This window comes from Camelus bactrianus, chromosome 18 (assembly GCF_048773025.1).
Source record: "Camelus bactrianus isolate YW-2024 breed Bactrian camel chromosome 18, ASM4877302v1, whole genome shotgun sequence".
NCBI lineage: Eukaryota > Metazoa > Chordata > Mammalia > Artiodactyla > Camelidae > Camelus > Camelus bactrianus.
Genome location: NC_133556.1, coordinates 11,695,588 through 11,712,214, shown reverse-complemented (window position 1 = coordinate 11,712,214; position 16,627 = coordinate 11,695,588). Strand labels below are relative to the sequence as shown.

At 48.2% G+C, this 16,627-nt stretch overlaps 1 protein-coding gene across 7 annotated transcripts in view; it reads right to left on the bottom strand.

Annotated features, from left to right (window-relative positions):
* AUTS2 (activator of transcription and developmental regulator AUTS2) overlaps positions 1 to 16,627 on the bottom strand; it is a 1,021,698-nt gene that overhangs the window by 23,350 nt on the left and 981,721 nt on the right. For 5 of the 7 annotated variants that reach the window (XM_074345970.1, XM_074345974.1, XM_074345975.1 and 2 more), the window contains 3 exons: positions 3,815 to 4,292; positions 2,171 to 2,424; positions 821 to 1,062 (listed from right to left, as the gene is read on the bottom strand). In XM_074345970.1, coding sequence (XP_074202071.1) covers positions 821 to 1,062; positions 2,171 to 2,424; positions 3,815 to 4,292 — 974 coding nt within the window. The remainder of the gene's footprint in view (positions 1 to 820; positions 1,063 to 2,170; positions 2,425 to 3,814; positions 4,293 to 16,627) is intronic. The other 2 variants (XM_074345973.1, XM_010972553.3) reach the window with 2 other exon arrangements.

Sequence of the window (16,627 nt, the reverse complement as noted above, 5' to 3'; positions counted from 1 at the left end):
CTCATAATCAAGTATTTCCTGAAATGTTAAAAATTACCTAAGTAAAACACTCTCATAGTCACTGTGACGGACAGGAATCTATCTCAGAATAATCAGCATCCTAACATGGTACCATTTCCTATCGTTCCTAAGTTAAAAAAAAATTCCCAACTGGTCCTCCCGGGCATGTACTAGCTAGCCCCTGGTCGAGACCAAGACCACGTCACTGCCAGCGGTCCCTCTTACCGCAAGCCTGAGTTTGGACCCCGCACGGCACATGGTTCCCTGACCACCTGCTGACGGAGCACAACAGCAGACTGGGGAGGGGAGCTGTCTTATGAAACATGAGAAACATAACACCCCTAACAAAGCGGGTTTAGGAAACCATGGGAAAGAGCTGGGGTACCCATGCAGTCCAAGTCTGCCGACAGCTCTCTCCCCTCCTCGGCCCTCCTCCAGACGCCTGGTGTTCTGTGAGCATTCACTTGCTAGTGCAAAGCACTGACAGAGACATTTTAATACCTGGTAGCCACCCCCAGGATGCTCAAGAGCACAAAAATCACCCTTAGGAAGTTAACTACCGACACTGGATGTGACCTTTTGGAGGGCCTCTAGAAGGAAATCCACCTGCAGCGCCAGAAGTAACGGCCTAGAAGAGTTCCTACTTCAGGCCCGGGGTCAGGGCTGCCGGGAGCCGGGGGCACCCGCTTCTCTCCAGCAAAGTCGGGCAAGGCCGAGGGCCCCCCAGACGGCTCTCACTCCCCGTCCAGCCTCCTGTGCCCGGACAGCCGGCTCCCACCCACCGTCTGCGTATGAGGAGTCGGGCTCTACTTATCCTCACATTTCTGCCTGGGGTACGCACCATGGGCGGTGCTGGCGTCGGCATGATGGCGGTGGGCGGGAGGGCGTGGGGGAAGGGCGTGAAGGTGTGCTGGTGCGTGTGCTGGTGCGTGTGCTGGTGCTGGTGCTGGTGCTGGTGGAACTCGGTCCGCAGGTAGGGCGGGGGGCCCAGGGAGGCCCCGCGGTCAGCACTCTGAGAGGCCAAGAAACGCGTGTTCAGCTCCTGGCGCAAGATGTCTTGCTCTGAAAGAGAAGAAAGGGGAGAGGGTGACGCCTTTTCCTGGGATGGGAGTTTCCTTCCGAAGGGGACATCTGAGTCGCTGACAACGGAGGGCTGCCGGCCGAGGGCACAGGAGCCGGGGCTCTCAGGTACAGCCTGCCCCGTAGACGGAAAGGAACAACCAACCGGGCAGAGGGCACCAAGGTCCAGGCCCAATCTAACGGTCTCTGTCCAGACTCTCGGCTTCCAGGGACAGGTGGTCCAGCAGTGCGCTGTGTGGACAGACTCCAGGCTGAATGGCCAGAGGTCAAATTTCAGCTCTTCTACTGGCAGCCGAGTGGCCCTGGGCCTGGCAGAGCACCTGTCTGTGTCTTGGTTTCCCCACTATCATTTGGGGATGAAAAGATTGCCGGTGCTGTGGGTTAGTTTTGAGGGTTAAAGAAATGAACCTATGTAAATACTTAAGGACAGTGACAAGCTTACTGTCGCCACTTTTATTATTTTTAGTAATGAAAGCGAGCTGTTAACATGGCAGAGCCCTCGGGCCCTCTTCCAGGGTAAACCTTGATTTTACAGCTGTGTTAGTGGTAAAACTCGGCCATGAAGGACCTGAAGCTGAGACCCTTGGCCTGATTCAAACAGGTGAGGAGAAAAGGGCCCAATACCTAACACTGGGTCTGTCCTGAAAAATCTAGGATACGTCGCCACAAAAGTGCATCTTCTCCACCCAAGACAGAAGGCCTTACTCAACTAAAGCAAACCTCTTAAACCAGGGCATGATTTAAGGTTCTGGCATGAAACAGACACGTGATGTGGAGAGCTTCTGTCCCTCTAATGCGAGCCCAGATGACGGTACAGATGATCTGCATTTTCCTGCACAGCAGGAAGGTGGGGAAAGCCTCCTGACATGAACGACAGGTGCTCTCGGGCAGTGTCTGAGTCCCAGATTGTGCGCAGTGGGGACGGGTGTGGGGATCTATTTGTGCTGAATCTCAGCCCACTAAGGACTCGGGGACGATTCCAAGAATATACACAATAAAGCAGAACATCACTAGATAAAACCTAGGCACCAGGGGCCTTGGGCAAGGGAGAGGGAAGAGGGGAGAGGCAAGGCCAGCGCCTCCGTCCTACCTGAGTAAGTGCTCCCGGCCGGGTGTCCGGGCACCTGCAGACTCCCTGATGTCAGAGGTGGTGGAGGAGGCAAAGCAGTGGGAGGGGCAAACATATTGGGGTGATGTGAGTGTGCGGGGGGCTGGAGGGTGGGTGGGAAGCTGTGCAGGGGGCTGTGGTTGGGCAGTGACAGGGGGAATGGGGAGGCCGAGGGGTGGTGGGAGATGTGAGGGGGCGCGGGTTGAGTCTTCGCTGGAGTGCTGCTTCTGCTACTGCTGTTGGAATACCAAAGTAAAAAATAAAAGAAAGGAAAAAGAGGTAAGCAATTAATTTTCTTTAAAAAAATCCTATCTCCTAAAGCCATTCCACACTTTTTCTCTTGCTCCTTCCTCTTCACAGATCCTCCCTCGAGCACACAGAAGCCTCTGCTGAAATCACAGCTCCTCTAAACTCCCGCCATGACTGCAGACACAGCGGAACAGGAACTGCTGCCCCAGGGCTGCTGCCCACCGGTGTCCAGACAGCCAAGTCTGTGAAAACTCCGCTCTGCTCTCCCCGCTGCCCCTAGAACATCCTGGCCCCCCTATCCTGCACTTGCCATGTTTCCTGTAAAGCTGTAACACTGGCAGAAAAGAGTAAGAATGATGACCTGGGTTTACCCCGTCTGCTACCTCTTCAGGGAAGAAGCACAGGGAAGTGGGCGCCAGGGAGCTGGTGCCCGTCTCCTCTCTGGTCCGGAGACCACAGAGCCGGCCTGGGGCAGAAGATGGGCCTGGCCCCCAAGAAGGCAGTTCCTTCCCCTGTCGCAGACAGCAGAAAGCAAGGCCCTGGACGGCCAGTCACCAGGCTGTCACAGGAAAACCACACCAAATCCAACAAGTGTGAGGGCTTAGAATGACAACCCCCGGGACAAGCAGGGGCGTGCGTCACGGGCCCCGGGCCCCGGCTTCCTCTCTCCCTTTCTTTGCAGGTCTCCTTGTGCTGCTTCTTAAACTGCCCTCCTCAATCTGGCAGAGACAACCCAGAGGCGGGCCTGGGGCTCCATGCAGGAACTCCTCTCTTCTCTAAACCCAGCGTGTTTCTTTTCTCCCTCTGTCACCCACCGGGAGGAAGTAAATCACAACAGACACCTCAAACCAGGGTACTCCTCGGTCCCAATCTTCCCACCTCTGGAGTTGCAGGGATGTGACTGGGAGGCAAACTGCTTCCCTTCTAAGACTCTGAACATTTGATGACCTCCCCCTCTGGTTTCCGTTCCCTGCCTCTCACCAGGGAAGGTGGGGCTCCCGGGAACAGCGCCTTCAGCTCTCCCTCTGGAGCCTCCTTCCCCTTCCTGCCTTCACTCTCTCAGGAACCTCTGTATGTAGTTTAGTTCTTTACAATGTCCTCTCTACCCAACCCACTCAACCCAACCCAACCCACTCAACCCAACACAACCCAACCCACCCCACCCCACCCCACCCCATCCCATCCCACCATTCTCCCAAGAGACACTCTCACCTGTCTCCCAGACCCCTTCCCCGTCTTCTGTCCCTGCCTCACCGAGAACACAGTGACAACGTTTCCAGTGGGGAAACCCAGTCCCTCTGGGATCTCATCCCCCCGCCAATTGCCTGTCACAGAGAAGATGGCTCTAAGAGCCAGGACAGGGAGCAGGCGGCTCACCTGAGGCTGTTGAGGCTCAGGCTGCTGCTGTTGTAGGCGGACAGAGGCTGCGGGAGGCTCTGGGCGGCGGGGTGGGCCTGCCCTGGCGGGAGGGCCTGGTGCAGCAGCGGCCCGGGGGACTGCGGCCGGGGTGGCCTCTGCGCGGGCGGCGGCGGCGGTGCGGGCTGGAGCGGGGCCTCCGGGGGCGCCTGCGGTGGCTGGGGGCTCGGGCGCGGGGGCCGAGGCTGGGGCTCGGCGCGGGGTGGCACCGCGGCGGGGTCCGGAGAAGGAGCGCGGGGCGGGGGCTCCGCCTGGGGCTGGGGCAGCGGCGGGGGGACCTGAGGGCAGGGGTCTTTAAGCACCACGGGCTCAAAGATGGGCTCTTTGCCACAGTCCTGGCTCTTCTCCTGGCTCCTCTCTAGACCCGATATCTTGGGGACAATGGGCCCCGCATCATGGCTGTCGTGTTCCGGGAGCGGGCCGACCCCGAGCTCCGGATCTGTGTGGGGAGAGCAGAGACAAAACCACAGGCGAGGACACGTGAGTGGAAAGCAAACTCCGGGCCCGAGTCACCTGTTCCCAATGACGTGGCGTGGCCCAGTCCCAGGTCCCGGCCTCCCGTCCTGCCTTGACCGCTGAGACGGGGCCAGTGGGAGCCGGGGAGCAGCCGTGCCCTGGGGGGGCGACCAGCCAGAGGAGGCTGCGTTCCAGAAAGCAGCTCAGGCCACCAGAGTCTGAAAATGACTGTTTCCCTTAATCTCAACAAAGCCTTTTCTGCAGCAAAATTCAGAAGCAACAGGCAACAAGTTGATTTTCTCATTTTAAAACAAATAGAGTTCTGCAAAAGAGAAGCGTTTTCCTTTCATTTAGCCACACTGACGTTTCTTCCTGCCGTTGCCTGCTCTCCTCTTTCCATCTGGACTGATGAGGTGTGTCTGACATCTGGAGAAACAATTTTCTCTCTAGCAAGGGCTAAACTTCCGGTCAAACGTCAGGCCTCCTACTGCTCACCGATGATCCTGGCACTGGAGATTAGAGGGGCAAACGCGAATGTAGATCAGGTTCACTGTCAACTACACATGCTCAGTGTTTTAAAGGATTCCCCCTGGACCACTGGAGGAGTCCTTAGCCAAGTGAGGACAAGGAGTGTGACTCTGGACCTTGAGACCAAGCCTGGATGTGAAATTTAAGTGAAATCCTACAGAAACTAAAGAAATGTAGACAGTAGATGCTCCTATATGAATTTAAAAGATGTGCTTCCCTCCGCAGGGCAAAGGATCCATGCCATGTTTAGTAGGGGGGTTACCTGATTATCCCATAAGTCAAACTATAAAATCCTCCAACCAGAAACTGACACACTGTAGCTGACTGTACTTCAAAAAAAAAAAAAAAAGAAAGAAAAGAAAAAATCCTCGAACAGAATCATGAAAGACAAAAATCCTCGAACAGAATCATGAAAGACAAACAGCCTTAGATCTAAAGACGTGGCCCTATTTAGGAGGAAGTACTTTGTACACATCTGGGGGGGGGAATTACCTTTCCCACATTTTTGTGCTAAAAAAAAAAAATCCATCCTTTTCTCTTATTACTACACAGGTTAGAAACAGGAAGAAAAGAGACCACCACATTCTCTGAAATGAGGGTATGTTTCACGTATTCCTAAATGAACTACTTTGGGCATGAATTTTCTCTTCTAATCTCACTGTTATCAAGCGTGAAAAATACATGGTATTCTCACTGGTCCTATTAATTTCTCTTCATGTTCTCTTGGGTGTACACACTTGTGTTTTTTCTCCTCCCTGGAATCTGCATCAAAGCAATCCATTTTTTTCAACGTTCTTTTGGTAAAACAGATCAAACACGTAACATGCACAAAAGCAGAAACAAACAGTGAGTTGACAAACAAAGCACATTTGGGGCTGATGTGGACTTGGATCAAGTCCCACAGACCAGCCTGGAACAATTACACCAACAGGATGCCAAGAAAGCCCCTCTTCACCTGGTTCAGGTAGGAAAGGATAAAGCACCCAAAGGCTCTGGTGAAAGTCACTCTAGACTTCTGATGGCCCACTGACACCTATTTCTCCCCAGTGCTGTCTTCAGAACCCTCCTAGGAAGATCTTTGCTTATGGTAAGCTGACATTTTACAAATTCCAAAACTCTTAAGGCTGAGAGAGCACGTCAAATTCGTGATGCGGACACAGAACCCCTTCAGCCACAAGAAGAGTTACATCTCAAAGGAAGACCCTTTATCTGCAGACATCCAGATCAAGGGACGCTGGCTCTGCTCCTTTTTCATTGCTTTTTCTACCATTTTCACCAGATTTTCCATAACAAGCAATTAAATGAATTCACTGAAAACCACAGGCTTTGAAGACTGAAGGCTGGTTAGTTAGGTGTGGGGCAGAAAGCACTGACACCACAGAAGTCCTCACAGCACCCAAAAAGAGAACTTCCTGGATGAGAAGTCAGTTCTGTGTGTATGTACAGGGGTTCTTCCAGCTCTGATGGCTGACTGAGGATTATCTGTTACAAGTATGGCAAACATACAGGATGGAATACACTCCTGTCCTTCTGTATTGCTTTGTTCTCTGGACAGGGATGGTGAAGAAAAAGCATACCAATATTTTCTACCTCATGTGTAAATTCAAATTCATGGCCTGCCTCCAAAAATCAATGTCCAGACCAAGTTTCTCTCTGGCATAAAAGGAAGTTTCCTTTCTGAGGGGCACCACTGAGAGGTTATCACTGAAATTTACTTACGCCAGGAAAGAAGCACAACAGAAGTCCACGGATAAGCGTCTCATCCACCTAGCTTGACTGTATTTATCTCCTTGTCCTTGATCTGATGAGCCTCTAGAACCTGGACAACACAGCCAAGCCCGCAGGAGGCTCAGTGCAGGCTTGGGCTCGCTTCCCGAGGCTCCGTAAAGGCAAAGGGAGTTGCTCTCGTGTCTCCCTGAGGCCCCACTGTCTCAGGACCAACCTAAACACAGCTAGAGTCAGGGGAGTGGGGCCAAGACGGTGGAGGTGTCACCACCACTGATGATCAATGAGGTACACAGGCAAGACCAAAGCTTCTCTAGCGAACCCTACACATCTGTAGGCAACAGTCTGCAATGAATGACTGGGGGAGCCCAGAAGCACAGAATCCTGGAAGACGGCGAGGATCTGGGACCCCAACCCAGCACTTCGCAAACTTTCATGTGCATTCAAATCACCTGAAGTTCGGATTAAATGCAGACTGGAATTCAGCAGCACTGGGGGTGAGTGGGGATCCAGAGCCTACCTTTCCAAGAATCTCCCAGGTGACGCTGATGCTTGGACCGTTCAGCACATAGCAAGGATGTTATTCAACCCTCTCAGACTAGATGGGGGAGAAGCCCAGCAAAGGTGAGAAACTTGCTGGATGGAGGTTACTTGGCTGTTTCACAAAGCCAGACGGCGGAGTTCTAGTCCTAACTCAGCCACCACTATGTGCCTTTTCTCTGATTGACAAAATGCTGCCCCCTAGGCAGCCAAAACCCTAAAACAAAGCAGGTAATAATAAATCCAGGATTTGGTTAAAATATTTAAGTGCAACCAGGCAGTGCAAAGGGTTAGGAACGCTGCAAAGGGTTGCTGGAACACGGCCCTTCAGCTAACTCTGAAAGCTATCATCAATCCATCAATGCCAGTGCTGCAACCTATGAACAAGGCAGCGGCAGGTTTGAAGGCTGATAACTTGGGCTGCAACAGTTTTCTGACTCCCCATTTACACGAGTCTTTTGAGGCTCGGATTAGGCGTCATGCATTTTTGTGGCTAATCGGTAATGCATTTCCTCTTCCCTTCAATTATTCAATAACTGTATCTTCCCAGTTAAGCTTTTCCATCCTGACAATCCATTTGTCTTACTGTGCTTCTCCAAAATTGGCAAGAACACATTAATAAAAAAAAGTTTTTTGTACTGCTCAGTGTGCTTTGAATTTGCCCAAGGATGAAATACGCTGAGGTAGAAAGAAATAAGAATGTGTAAATTGACTAGTCTTATTTAGAAGTTTTATTCATTACATTTTGGGGTTTTTAAATTTCTCTTTTGTGTTTGTAAAAATAACATGATGCTTATAATAAAAGACATGCAAATTCAAATTACACTGTACAGTAAAAAGGCTGAATGTACCGCATGTAAATTATATCTCAACAAACTTGACTCCAGCACATTGCATTTTTTAAAAACTTAAGGGTGGATTAGGAAAAATGTGTTTGATTTTGATACACACTGGGTACAAGTTCCCTGGGGAAAATGAGCTCTCTTTTATTTTACTAGGTGAATATAAACCCTGTAACCTCTGTGGAGGGCAATGTGGCAACTTTTAGCAAAAAAACAAGTGGAGTTCCCTTCATCTGGTACCTAAGGATTTGGTCTATAGACACAGTGAAACAATATCATGGTTTAAATTACATGTGTGGAAACAAACGTAATCACTGGGGGACAGGTTACATATAAATTTGATACATCCATACAGTGGAGAAGTTGCAGCTATACAAATGAAAGAGAAACTCTGTATGTTCAACAGAGCCCACATGCTAGCTTCTGTGAAAAATGGAAGAAAAATGATATATATTCACTTTTACTTTATACATAAAGCAGCTCTAGGAGATACCCCAGGAAGCATGAGCAGTGGGTTACCTACTTGGGGGTTTGGGGAGAAGTAAGAACTGAGGGACAGGGGACCGAGGAGGGGGAGATATTTACAGTCTACATACATGTATATTTAAATTTTGAATGTGATCATGTTATTTATTAAAAATTTTCAAATATCTTCTGTTTACAAACAGTCTGAGCAAGGGGGGTTTGAAAAAGCAAAGCAAACAAAACTGGAAGTCTGAATAGCATGATTCGCAGGCGAGGAGAGTATGTTTTATATAAAATAAGAAAATATCAAGCACGCTTTTATAACAATAACGTTCAAAATAAAATGGATTTTACGAAAAACATAAATTACTAAAACCGACTTAAAAACAAACAAACCTCATCCATAAAAGTAAACTGAAACACGACTCAATACCAACACCCCTCAACCCAGGAAAGCACAGGTGCACAGACTTACAGACAATGCGGGCTAAACCTGTAAGAAACAAAGTATTCCCGTCGTTTAAATTGAAAGCCAACAGCAAATATGTAACAAAAGGCCAAGGCAAAACTATTATTTACAAAAAATATAATTATCTAGCTGGAAAACACAGGCAACCAGCTGAAAAAATAATAGAACTAATAAGAGAGCTCAGTAAGGCATCCAAATAGAGCCGCCACAAACATCCACTGCTTTTCTACACACCAGCAGTAGTAAATAAAAAATAAAAAGTAAAATAAAAAAGAAACCCCTTTACAATAACAAAAATCATGTAACACTTGCGAAAGAACCTAACAAGAAAATTATAGGGCCTGTGTACTTTCAGAAACGTACCCCCCCAAATGCTCTGAGAATCTGTGTTCAAGGGTGTGTGAGGATGCAAAACATAAAAATAAATAAATGAGAGGGAGGTGGGGAGAGAGAGACAGAGAGAAATTAAAGGTTAAGCCATGGAAGAGGCAGCTCTTAGAGGAGACCACCCCTTGGGGGAGGTTCTTAAAACTTGTGGGGGTGGGTGTGGCTGTCACAAAGACTGGAGGGTACTGGTGGCTCTCGGGGAGATTAGCTGTACTGTGATGTGAAGGTAAACCACACATAACATCTTGGTTCACTTTCTAAAGTCCCACTGAACGTCTGTGCAGCTGAGAAAAGGAGGACCCTAACTGCTTTTGCACAGAAACACAAAATAATTTTTTGCATGGTTTTAATACACACTGGGGTTTCTAGGAATACAACTGTTGTGCGTTGCTATGTCTGCTGTGTTATGTCTTGTTGTTGAGTTGTTCATCATTTGGGAAAATCACATCAATGGTCAGGCTGATCCTAGTATGTGAATTACAGTGACAGTGTATTTCTGTGCGCAGATTCATGCATCTGACCATGTCACTGTCTTCTAATGTAAGTAGCCGACTATGTACCTAAAAACATATTATGTAGTCATACACTACTTTCTACTTGTTTCTCCTTTACATTTCATTAGGACTTTATATAATGTGTACAGATAAGCATATTAACCATATATTTTGCCCCAGAAATAAAATATTTCTTATATTACACAAACAGGCACTGGGTGTAGTGTGGTTGAGATTTCATGCATCATGTTATGTTCCTGTGATGAACGGCTGTTTCCAGAAGACCAATAACTTACTGCAAAAATGCAGTAACTACCTCAAAAGGTTGTGGTGGAAATTAAGTCATGTTAAGTGCTTTCTACAATGTACAGCACAAAATACGTAAGTGATCGATGGTCCCAAAAGTACTGCAGAAAAATATTTAATTTCATGGAAAAAATTTCGTGACAAAATTATTAGTAAGTAAGATAAAGTGAACTATTATCAATATGATTTCAACACTTAAAGTTATCTATGTGAATGCACACAGGTATGCACAGGAGATGAGAAAGATAGACATCTAAATGTTAAGTGTAATCCCATCATCCAGAAAGAACCATTGACTCAAGTTTTCAAAGTTGTGCTTTTCTTAAACAAAACTTTCTAAATTTTCTACAGGGAGTACGTATTTTTATTATTATTGTAAAAGGGAAAAAACGAGATTATATTTTAAAGCGTTCCTTCATGGAAAATACCCCTCCACCATCAAAAGAAGTCAACCGGGAGAGGGACCAGTCAAGTCTCTTTAAACTGTCTTACCCGCTGGATGGCGTTTGTTTTAAAGCCCTTCCCCCAGAGGACAGACAAGCATTTGCCTCTCAAAGAGGAGAGGGCGCTTGTGCATCAGCCTTCCAACGACTCCTCAATGCTTCTAACCAGTTCTAACCGGTGTATTTGAACAGAAAGGAAATGGTGAATACTGGTGATGGAGGAGGAAGGAGGGGAGAGTGCGGGAGAGGAGGAGGAGAGAGGCTCCCAGGGCACATTTCTGTGCTTCTGGTCTTTACCCAACTTCACACTCTTGACGTTGGAAAGCCCTAACAGGGCCTACGCACTAGGTCATTACTGCAGCAAACTGAACGGGCCTTAAAGACATCAAGAAAACCACGTGGGGCGCTGGCCACTAGGCAATGTATCTACCCATGCATCCACCTGTATCTTTCTTAATGTTTGATTTGCATCATCTAGAAATGAACAAGTCCTATGTTTAAATGTCTAGTTAACTGTTCTACTCATTTGTTCAAATGAGAGAGCCACAGAAACTTCACCACATAAGAGTGAACGAAGACTGTAGCCAAATAAGAACCCAGACTTTAAATTGAAGGGAAGTGGGAACATTAATAAATGTTGAAATGTTCAACAGCGAAAAGCCCAGAAACACACGGAAGCATCAAGTTTCTATGAGTCAACATACAGTTATTTCAGGCTACCAGCAATGTCCAGTCTTTAAACACACTTTCTGCTGTCTGTTGTTACCTCAGACAAAACTCTACTTTTTAGCAAAGGCTGCATGCTTTGTATATACTTATGAAAATGAAAATAGCACTACTGAACTAATGTAGCCAAACTCTGAGCTCTCCCCATGTTCTAGGCATGACCTCTAAACCTCTACACGCCAAAAGTGTCTTACAGAGAACAATCCGCCTTCTCTAACGTGCACTTCTCTTTATGTTCCTCCTCTCTTTTTCTCAAACCATTAAACAGAGACCAGTTTGTTCCATTAGCAGATTCAATTACTCGAACGAGTGGAGGGATGACATCCAGTCTCGCAGCTCTTCTTCCCGGTCACTGAAACTGTACAAATAAATGGAGGAAAACCCACTGTTTGTTCAAGGCAAATTAATTTTCAAACACTGCAAGAGAGGGAGATCGGGGGAATGCTGGGTGCTTGGCAGGGCTCAAGGAGATTTCATTTTGTGCTTGTCATTTTGTGTAAACATTAATTACCATCTGGGAGGCTAAGCTCCGGGCTGAAGTCTGTATCGCAAACCTCTGAGGGCCTCCGGGGTTCCTAGTAAAAGCAGAATCCTAAATAGGGAAAAATTGCCATTGCATCTGCCAAAACACCAGCGGTCCACAGGGAAAGCTGTGTGGAGACCAGCAGATTAGAGGCGGCTGTCACTAGAGAAGCTAGTCTGGCTAGCACCTAGTTTACCAGATTAACCTACGACAGGGCTTAATCTGACGGGGGTTAAAGAAAAGTCAACAGACTGCAGCTGAGCATACTTAAACTTGATTCAAGTTTATTCCTCCTAAACCTCACACCAAAAAGCATCAATTGTTAAGAGGGGGCCCATGGTCCTGATGCCTTAAAACCAAAAATCTTTCTCCAAGGGGAGGAGCAACCTTGGCTGTTGACACTAGAGCCAAACAGAATGGCTTCTGCCTATAGGTCAGAAGACTGGGCCTGCAAACATTTTATGCCTTTTGTAGCTTCTAGCAAATAAGAGCAACAAAGGACCATGTTGATGAAGGACCAAAATGAGAATGAGAGAGAAAGAGGCTGTGATCTACTGGAGGTAGAGATGCAGGCGTACAAAGGTCTCGGAAAAACGCAAGAATGTCACGGTCGTATATAAGCCTCATGTTTTCACTTCACACAAGGAAAAACTAACTCACTTCATATGGCCAGCACTGTGTGGGTCCTGAGGATACAAAGAGGAACAGATACAGGCCCTGCCTTCCAGGAGTGGGCAGTTGAGGACGCAGAACCCAGAGGAAAAAACCAGGAACCAGCAGTCAGGAAAGCAGCGGCCCTCAGTCTTGCTGTCTGTCATCTGTGAGGCTCCGCCGTAAGACAAGCAGAGCGAATGGAGATATCTGCTGTATTTTACTGATCTGGAGTTACCGATGGTAAGGTGCTTTTGTCTGTAGCACTTTCCTGCTGCACTGGCTCCAAGGATCAGAGTGAGGCCCAAATCAACGGACTCGTGTTCTGGGATGTGTAGAGACCGGACAGAGAAACGAGGTACGAAGGATGGCGTCTCCAATCACTGCTGAGAACTCGGAAAAACTCCAGACACAGGTTTCAGAGACAACTCAGGCTTTCCTGTTTTGGCCTCAATGACATACTCCCATTATTCTTGCTGGCGTGCTCCCGCCAGCCTCAGCGTCCACCAGCTGGCCTCTCCAGACACAGTCACCTCCTGCCGGGGTCCATCGCCAGTGCCTCTTGGCCTCCGCCCCTTCCCGGCCCATCCTCCTCAGCCCCGTCTCGCTGCTGCCCAAGCGCCCATGCGACACTGTGCCCTCCGCCCGGGCGTGCCCCCCAGCACCGCCACCCTCAAAACCAGCGCACACTGCACACGTGACATGCTGTTTGTGTCTGTACATCAGTGTGGGGCTCCTGACAAGGAAAGTTTCTAAAAGGATCTTCAACCAAACGTGTGTATTTGTGCAGCCTGACTCTGAGTGAGGGGCAAGCCCAAGGATGAGATGGATGTTCTAGTAAAAGCCGCGGGACACATTCCTTAGACCCGAAGACAACACGGAGACCTTTGGCTCATTTTGGAAATTTTCCAAGAGGTGGGACCAAAACACTGAAAATGAATTATACCCTTAGATGTTTGGTTAAAAAAAGAGTCCTTCTAGTATCTAATCATCCTGCCCTTCACATGAAGAACAATCAGGCGAGACTGGGAGGGAGAAAAGAGGATGTCATCTTGCTCGAGGCAGCCTCCCTCCAGGATTTTCCTTATGAAGTATGAGTGAGGACTCAAAAGCTGTCAAGCACACAGACTGTTTACAGATCTGACACCTTCCTCGCTGAACTGCTGTCCACTGCTCGCTTGGAACGTCCTCAGCTAAGGGCTTCATGCCCACAGCCAGAAGGGGCAATAATCGTGAGGGCAAAGTGACCCTGGTCGCCTGAAGCAAAAAAGTCTTTGGTGTGATGAGTCCTTACTATTTTGTCTCTTAACGGAGTAAACAGCTTTGCTTGGCTCTGTGAACATCTGATGTATCAATACGTCTGGGATATCTGGGGGCCCGGGAATGAGGCATCTCGCTAATCAGGTTCACACTTTTAAAGCTGAGTGTGTCCATTAAAGTTGGCAAGTGATTGGCTCTAGGTTAAACCCTGTTTTCAACACTTTGAACTTTACTGGAGATTATCTTCTCAAGGACAAAGGTAAGAGCCGCCAGCACCACAGACCTACTGAAATCCGATCAGTCACCCCTCCTTCCTCCTTTGTACACTGATTCTGTTTCATCCGATTTCAGGCACAGATTAGATAATCACTGAGACCCACTTTAGTAAAGGGGCTGGGTGGGGTAGGCCACGCTGGCAGGTAAGAATTTCTATCTTTTAAGCCTGTCCTAGGCTTTTCCTCAGCTCCCTGGCCCTCCACACAAATCCTCCCCACCCCCCCAAGCTTCTTCCTAGCCCTCTGCATGCAGGGCGGCGGTGTGCCAGCCTGGCTTTCGGTTGACCTAAGTTCTAGTCAACACTGGCTCATGTTCTCACTGCTCCTGAGCCGGCAAGAACACGCACACTTGCACGCTTTATCCTTCTCAAATCATAGAGTCACCTGCGCTGGGCCACACCACTGGGTCTGCTTCCTCAGTCACCCTCCCAGCAGGGTCTGGGTATCAAGTTACTCTAGTCGGAAGGAGTGAAGCAAATCTTTGTGAGTCCTCAGAACGGTGACTAAGTCTTTCTGTTCTGCAGGGAAGGGAGGAAGGACTCAGACAGCAAGGCACGTGGACAGTTCTATCCTGGGCACTTCCTGTGCCAAGAGAACTGCTGGGGGGGGGGGGCGGTGAGCTCTCCTTCATGGTGGTATTTCCCTTCCTGGCTCCACACACGGTCACCAGATCACTCACCATGTGGAACAGACAGTTAGAAAGTCTTGGCCCAAAGGGTGGCCATGAGCCACCTTGAAGGACCCCGATGGTTGTCACATGGAAGAGGAAGTACGTCTACTGTGAAGGGCATCACGGGCAGAACCCAGACCAAAGGATGTACAACTGGAGGAAAACGTTCACCTGGAAATGACCCAGGCTGCCGTACAGGGGAACAAGCTAATGGTCTACTTTGCCCTTCACTGGACGTGTCCAAGGGGACGCTGTGTGACTGTGATCAGAACTTTGAGGAGTTAGTCATGGAACGGGAAGGGGTGGGCTAGATGACTTCTGAGATTCCACGAGCTCCCACGTAAGGTGTTGGTAGCACACTCCTTGGAAGATCATCATTTCTTTACTTTTCCAGAACTCCACCTTCCAGAACATCTCACCTGTAGGTTCATAAGCACTCTCTCCTTGATGTGCGCACATTTTAGTCAATGCCACATCTTACACAGTTATACAGGGTCCCTACCCCAGATGACTACAGATATAATTCTCCTGAGGAACAAAAGAAGTAAATCTGCTCATCCCCAGCTGTGATTTTGTGAAGTTGAAAGAGATTTTTAAAAACAGAGTGAGGGGAAGTGTTGTGCTGTTTCCTGTATTTGAAATATTTTATCTTCTTCAAAGGGTAACTCAACCAATCATTAAACTGACTTTCTATACCGTATGTGTAATAAATATTTGGTAGGAGAAAAAAAAATTCTCTTGCCATTATTTCATCACTTGTCGTTATTTCATTATCCTCAGTTTATCACAGAAAAAGGAAATATGTTCAAATATAAAATTTGCAGCTACATGTACATAAGGTTCAGGAGAACAGGGAAGGTGGTGACAACATCGTCCCGCTAGACACTGCCCATCTGTGGGGTTCCAAGTTGTAAGGCTTGACACTCTGGACTCTGAAACCACTTTTCTGCTTGAGTCACCTTCCCCACCTGAAATGCTAAAAATCACCCTCTAGAAATAAAGAGTGGGAACTTATAACTGTCCTTGGACAGAGATGGAGCTCCAGCAAGTCACCAAAACAGCAGTGCCGCCCGCCTGTCATTTAGAGGGGAGGTGCTGCCAGACAGCCCAGCTCAGGCTTGGGATGTGCACCGTCACGATGACTTACACCCGCGTGCAAATACCTGAACTTTACGTTCAGAGATGTTTTCAGAACAGAGGTAAAAGGTAACGTGGCGTTCGTTTGTTTCTTCTTCAGCTGCTGGAGGACTGTGTCTGCCTGGCTGTCGGACATCCCCATCCCCAGCTCAACGTGACTAAAATCAAGCCCACCCCCTCCCACGCCAACTCTGGATCCTCCATCCCCATCATGGAAGCTCAGAATCACAGATCAACCTGTTTTTATTCCCCCTTAACATGAGTCAGTGGCTTGGTGTGAATTATTGCTTATATAATGCCATTTAAAGTAAAACCACAGTTACGGAATCTGCTGTTCCCCAGCAGCCTGAGCGAGCTTTTAAAACATAAATCAGATCATGCTGTCGCTCCTGTTTAAATCTCTCCAATGGCTTCTCCTCTTACGTACAATAAACTCATACCTCCTCATCGTGGCCCCTGCTGCACTCCCTCTGCCCCTGACATCCGTCCACAAGCCCCGTGCTCTGCCCTCTCCCATTCTCACACCTGCGAGCACTTCGGGGCCCCACCTGGCCAACTCCTGTTTCAGTTGCACCGTCTTGCTAATCCCTCTCCAGTCACCACAGCCCCTGGCCACCACCCAGACCCTGAGGGACTTCTATTTAGATACTTAATGCCCGTGGGATTTATCAGGCATTTGCTATGCATTGTTATTGGTATTTTAATACATACAACTAGTTTTTTTGAGAAGGAGGGATCTCAAAATCTTCCCATTTATTCAGTCCCAAACACAAGGCCTTCGTTTTACTGAGCACTTGAAATAGATTCGATTTCTTTAGCCACGTAATAATCAATTTACAAAATCTAAGCAAGCTTCTTTACATCTGCAATTCGAAAG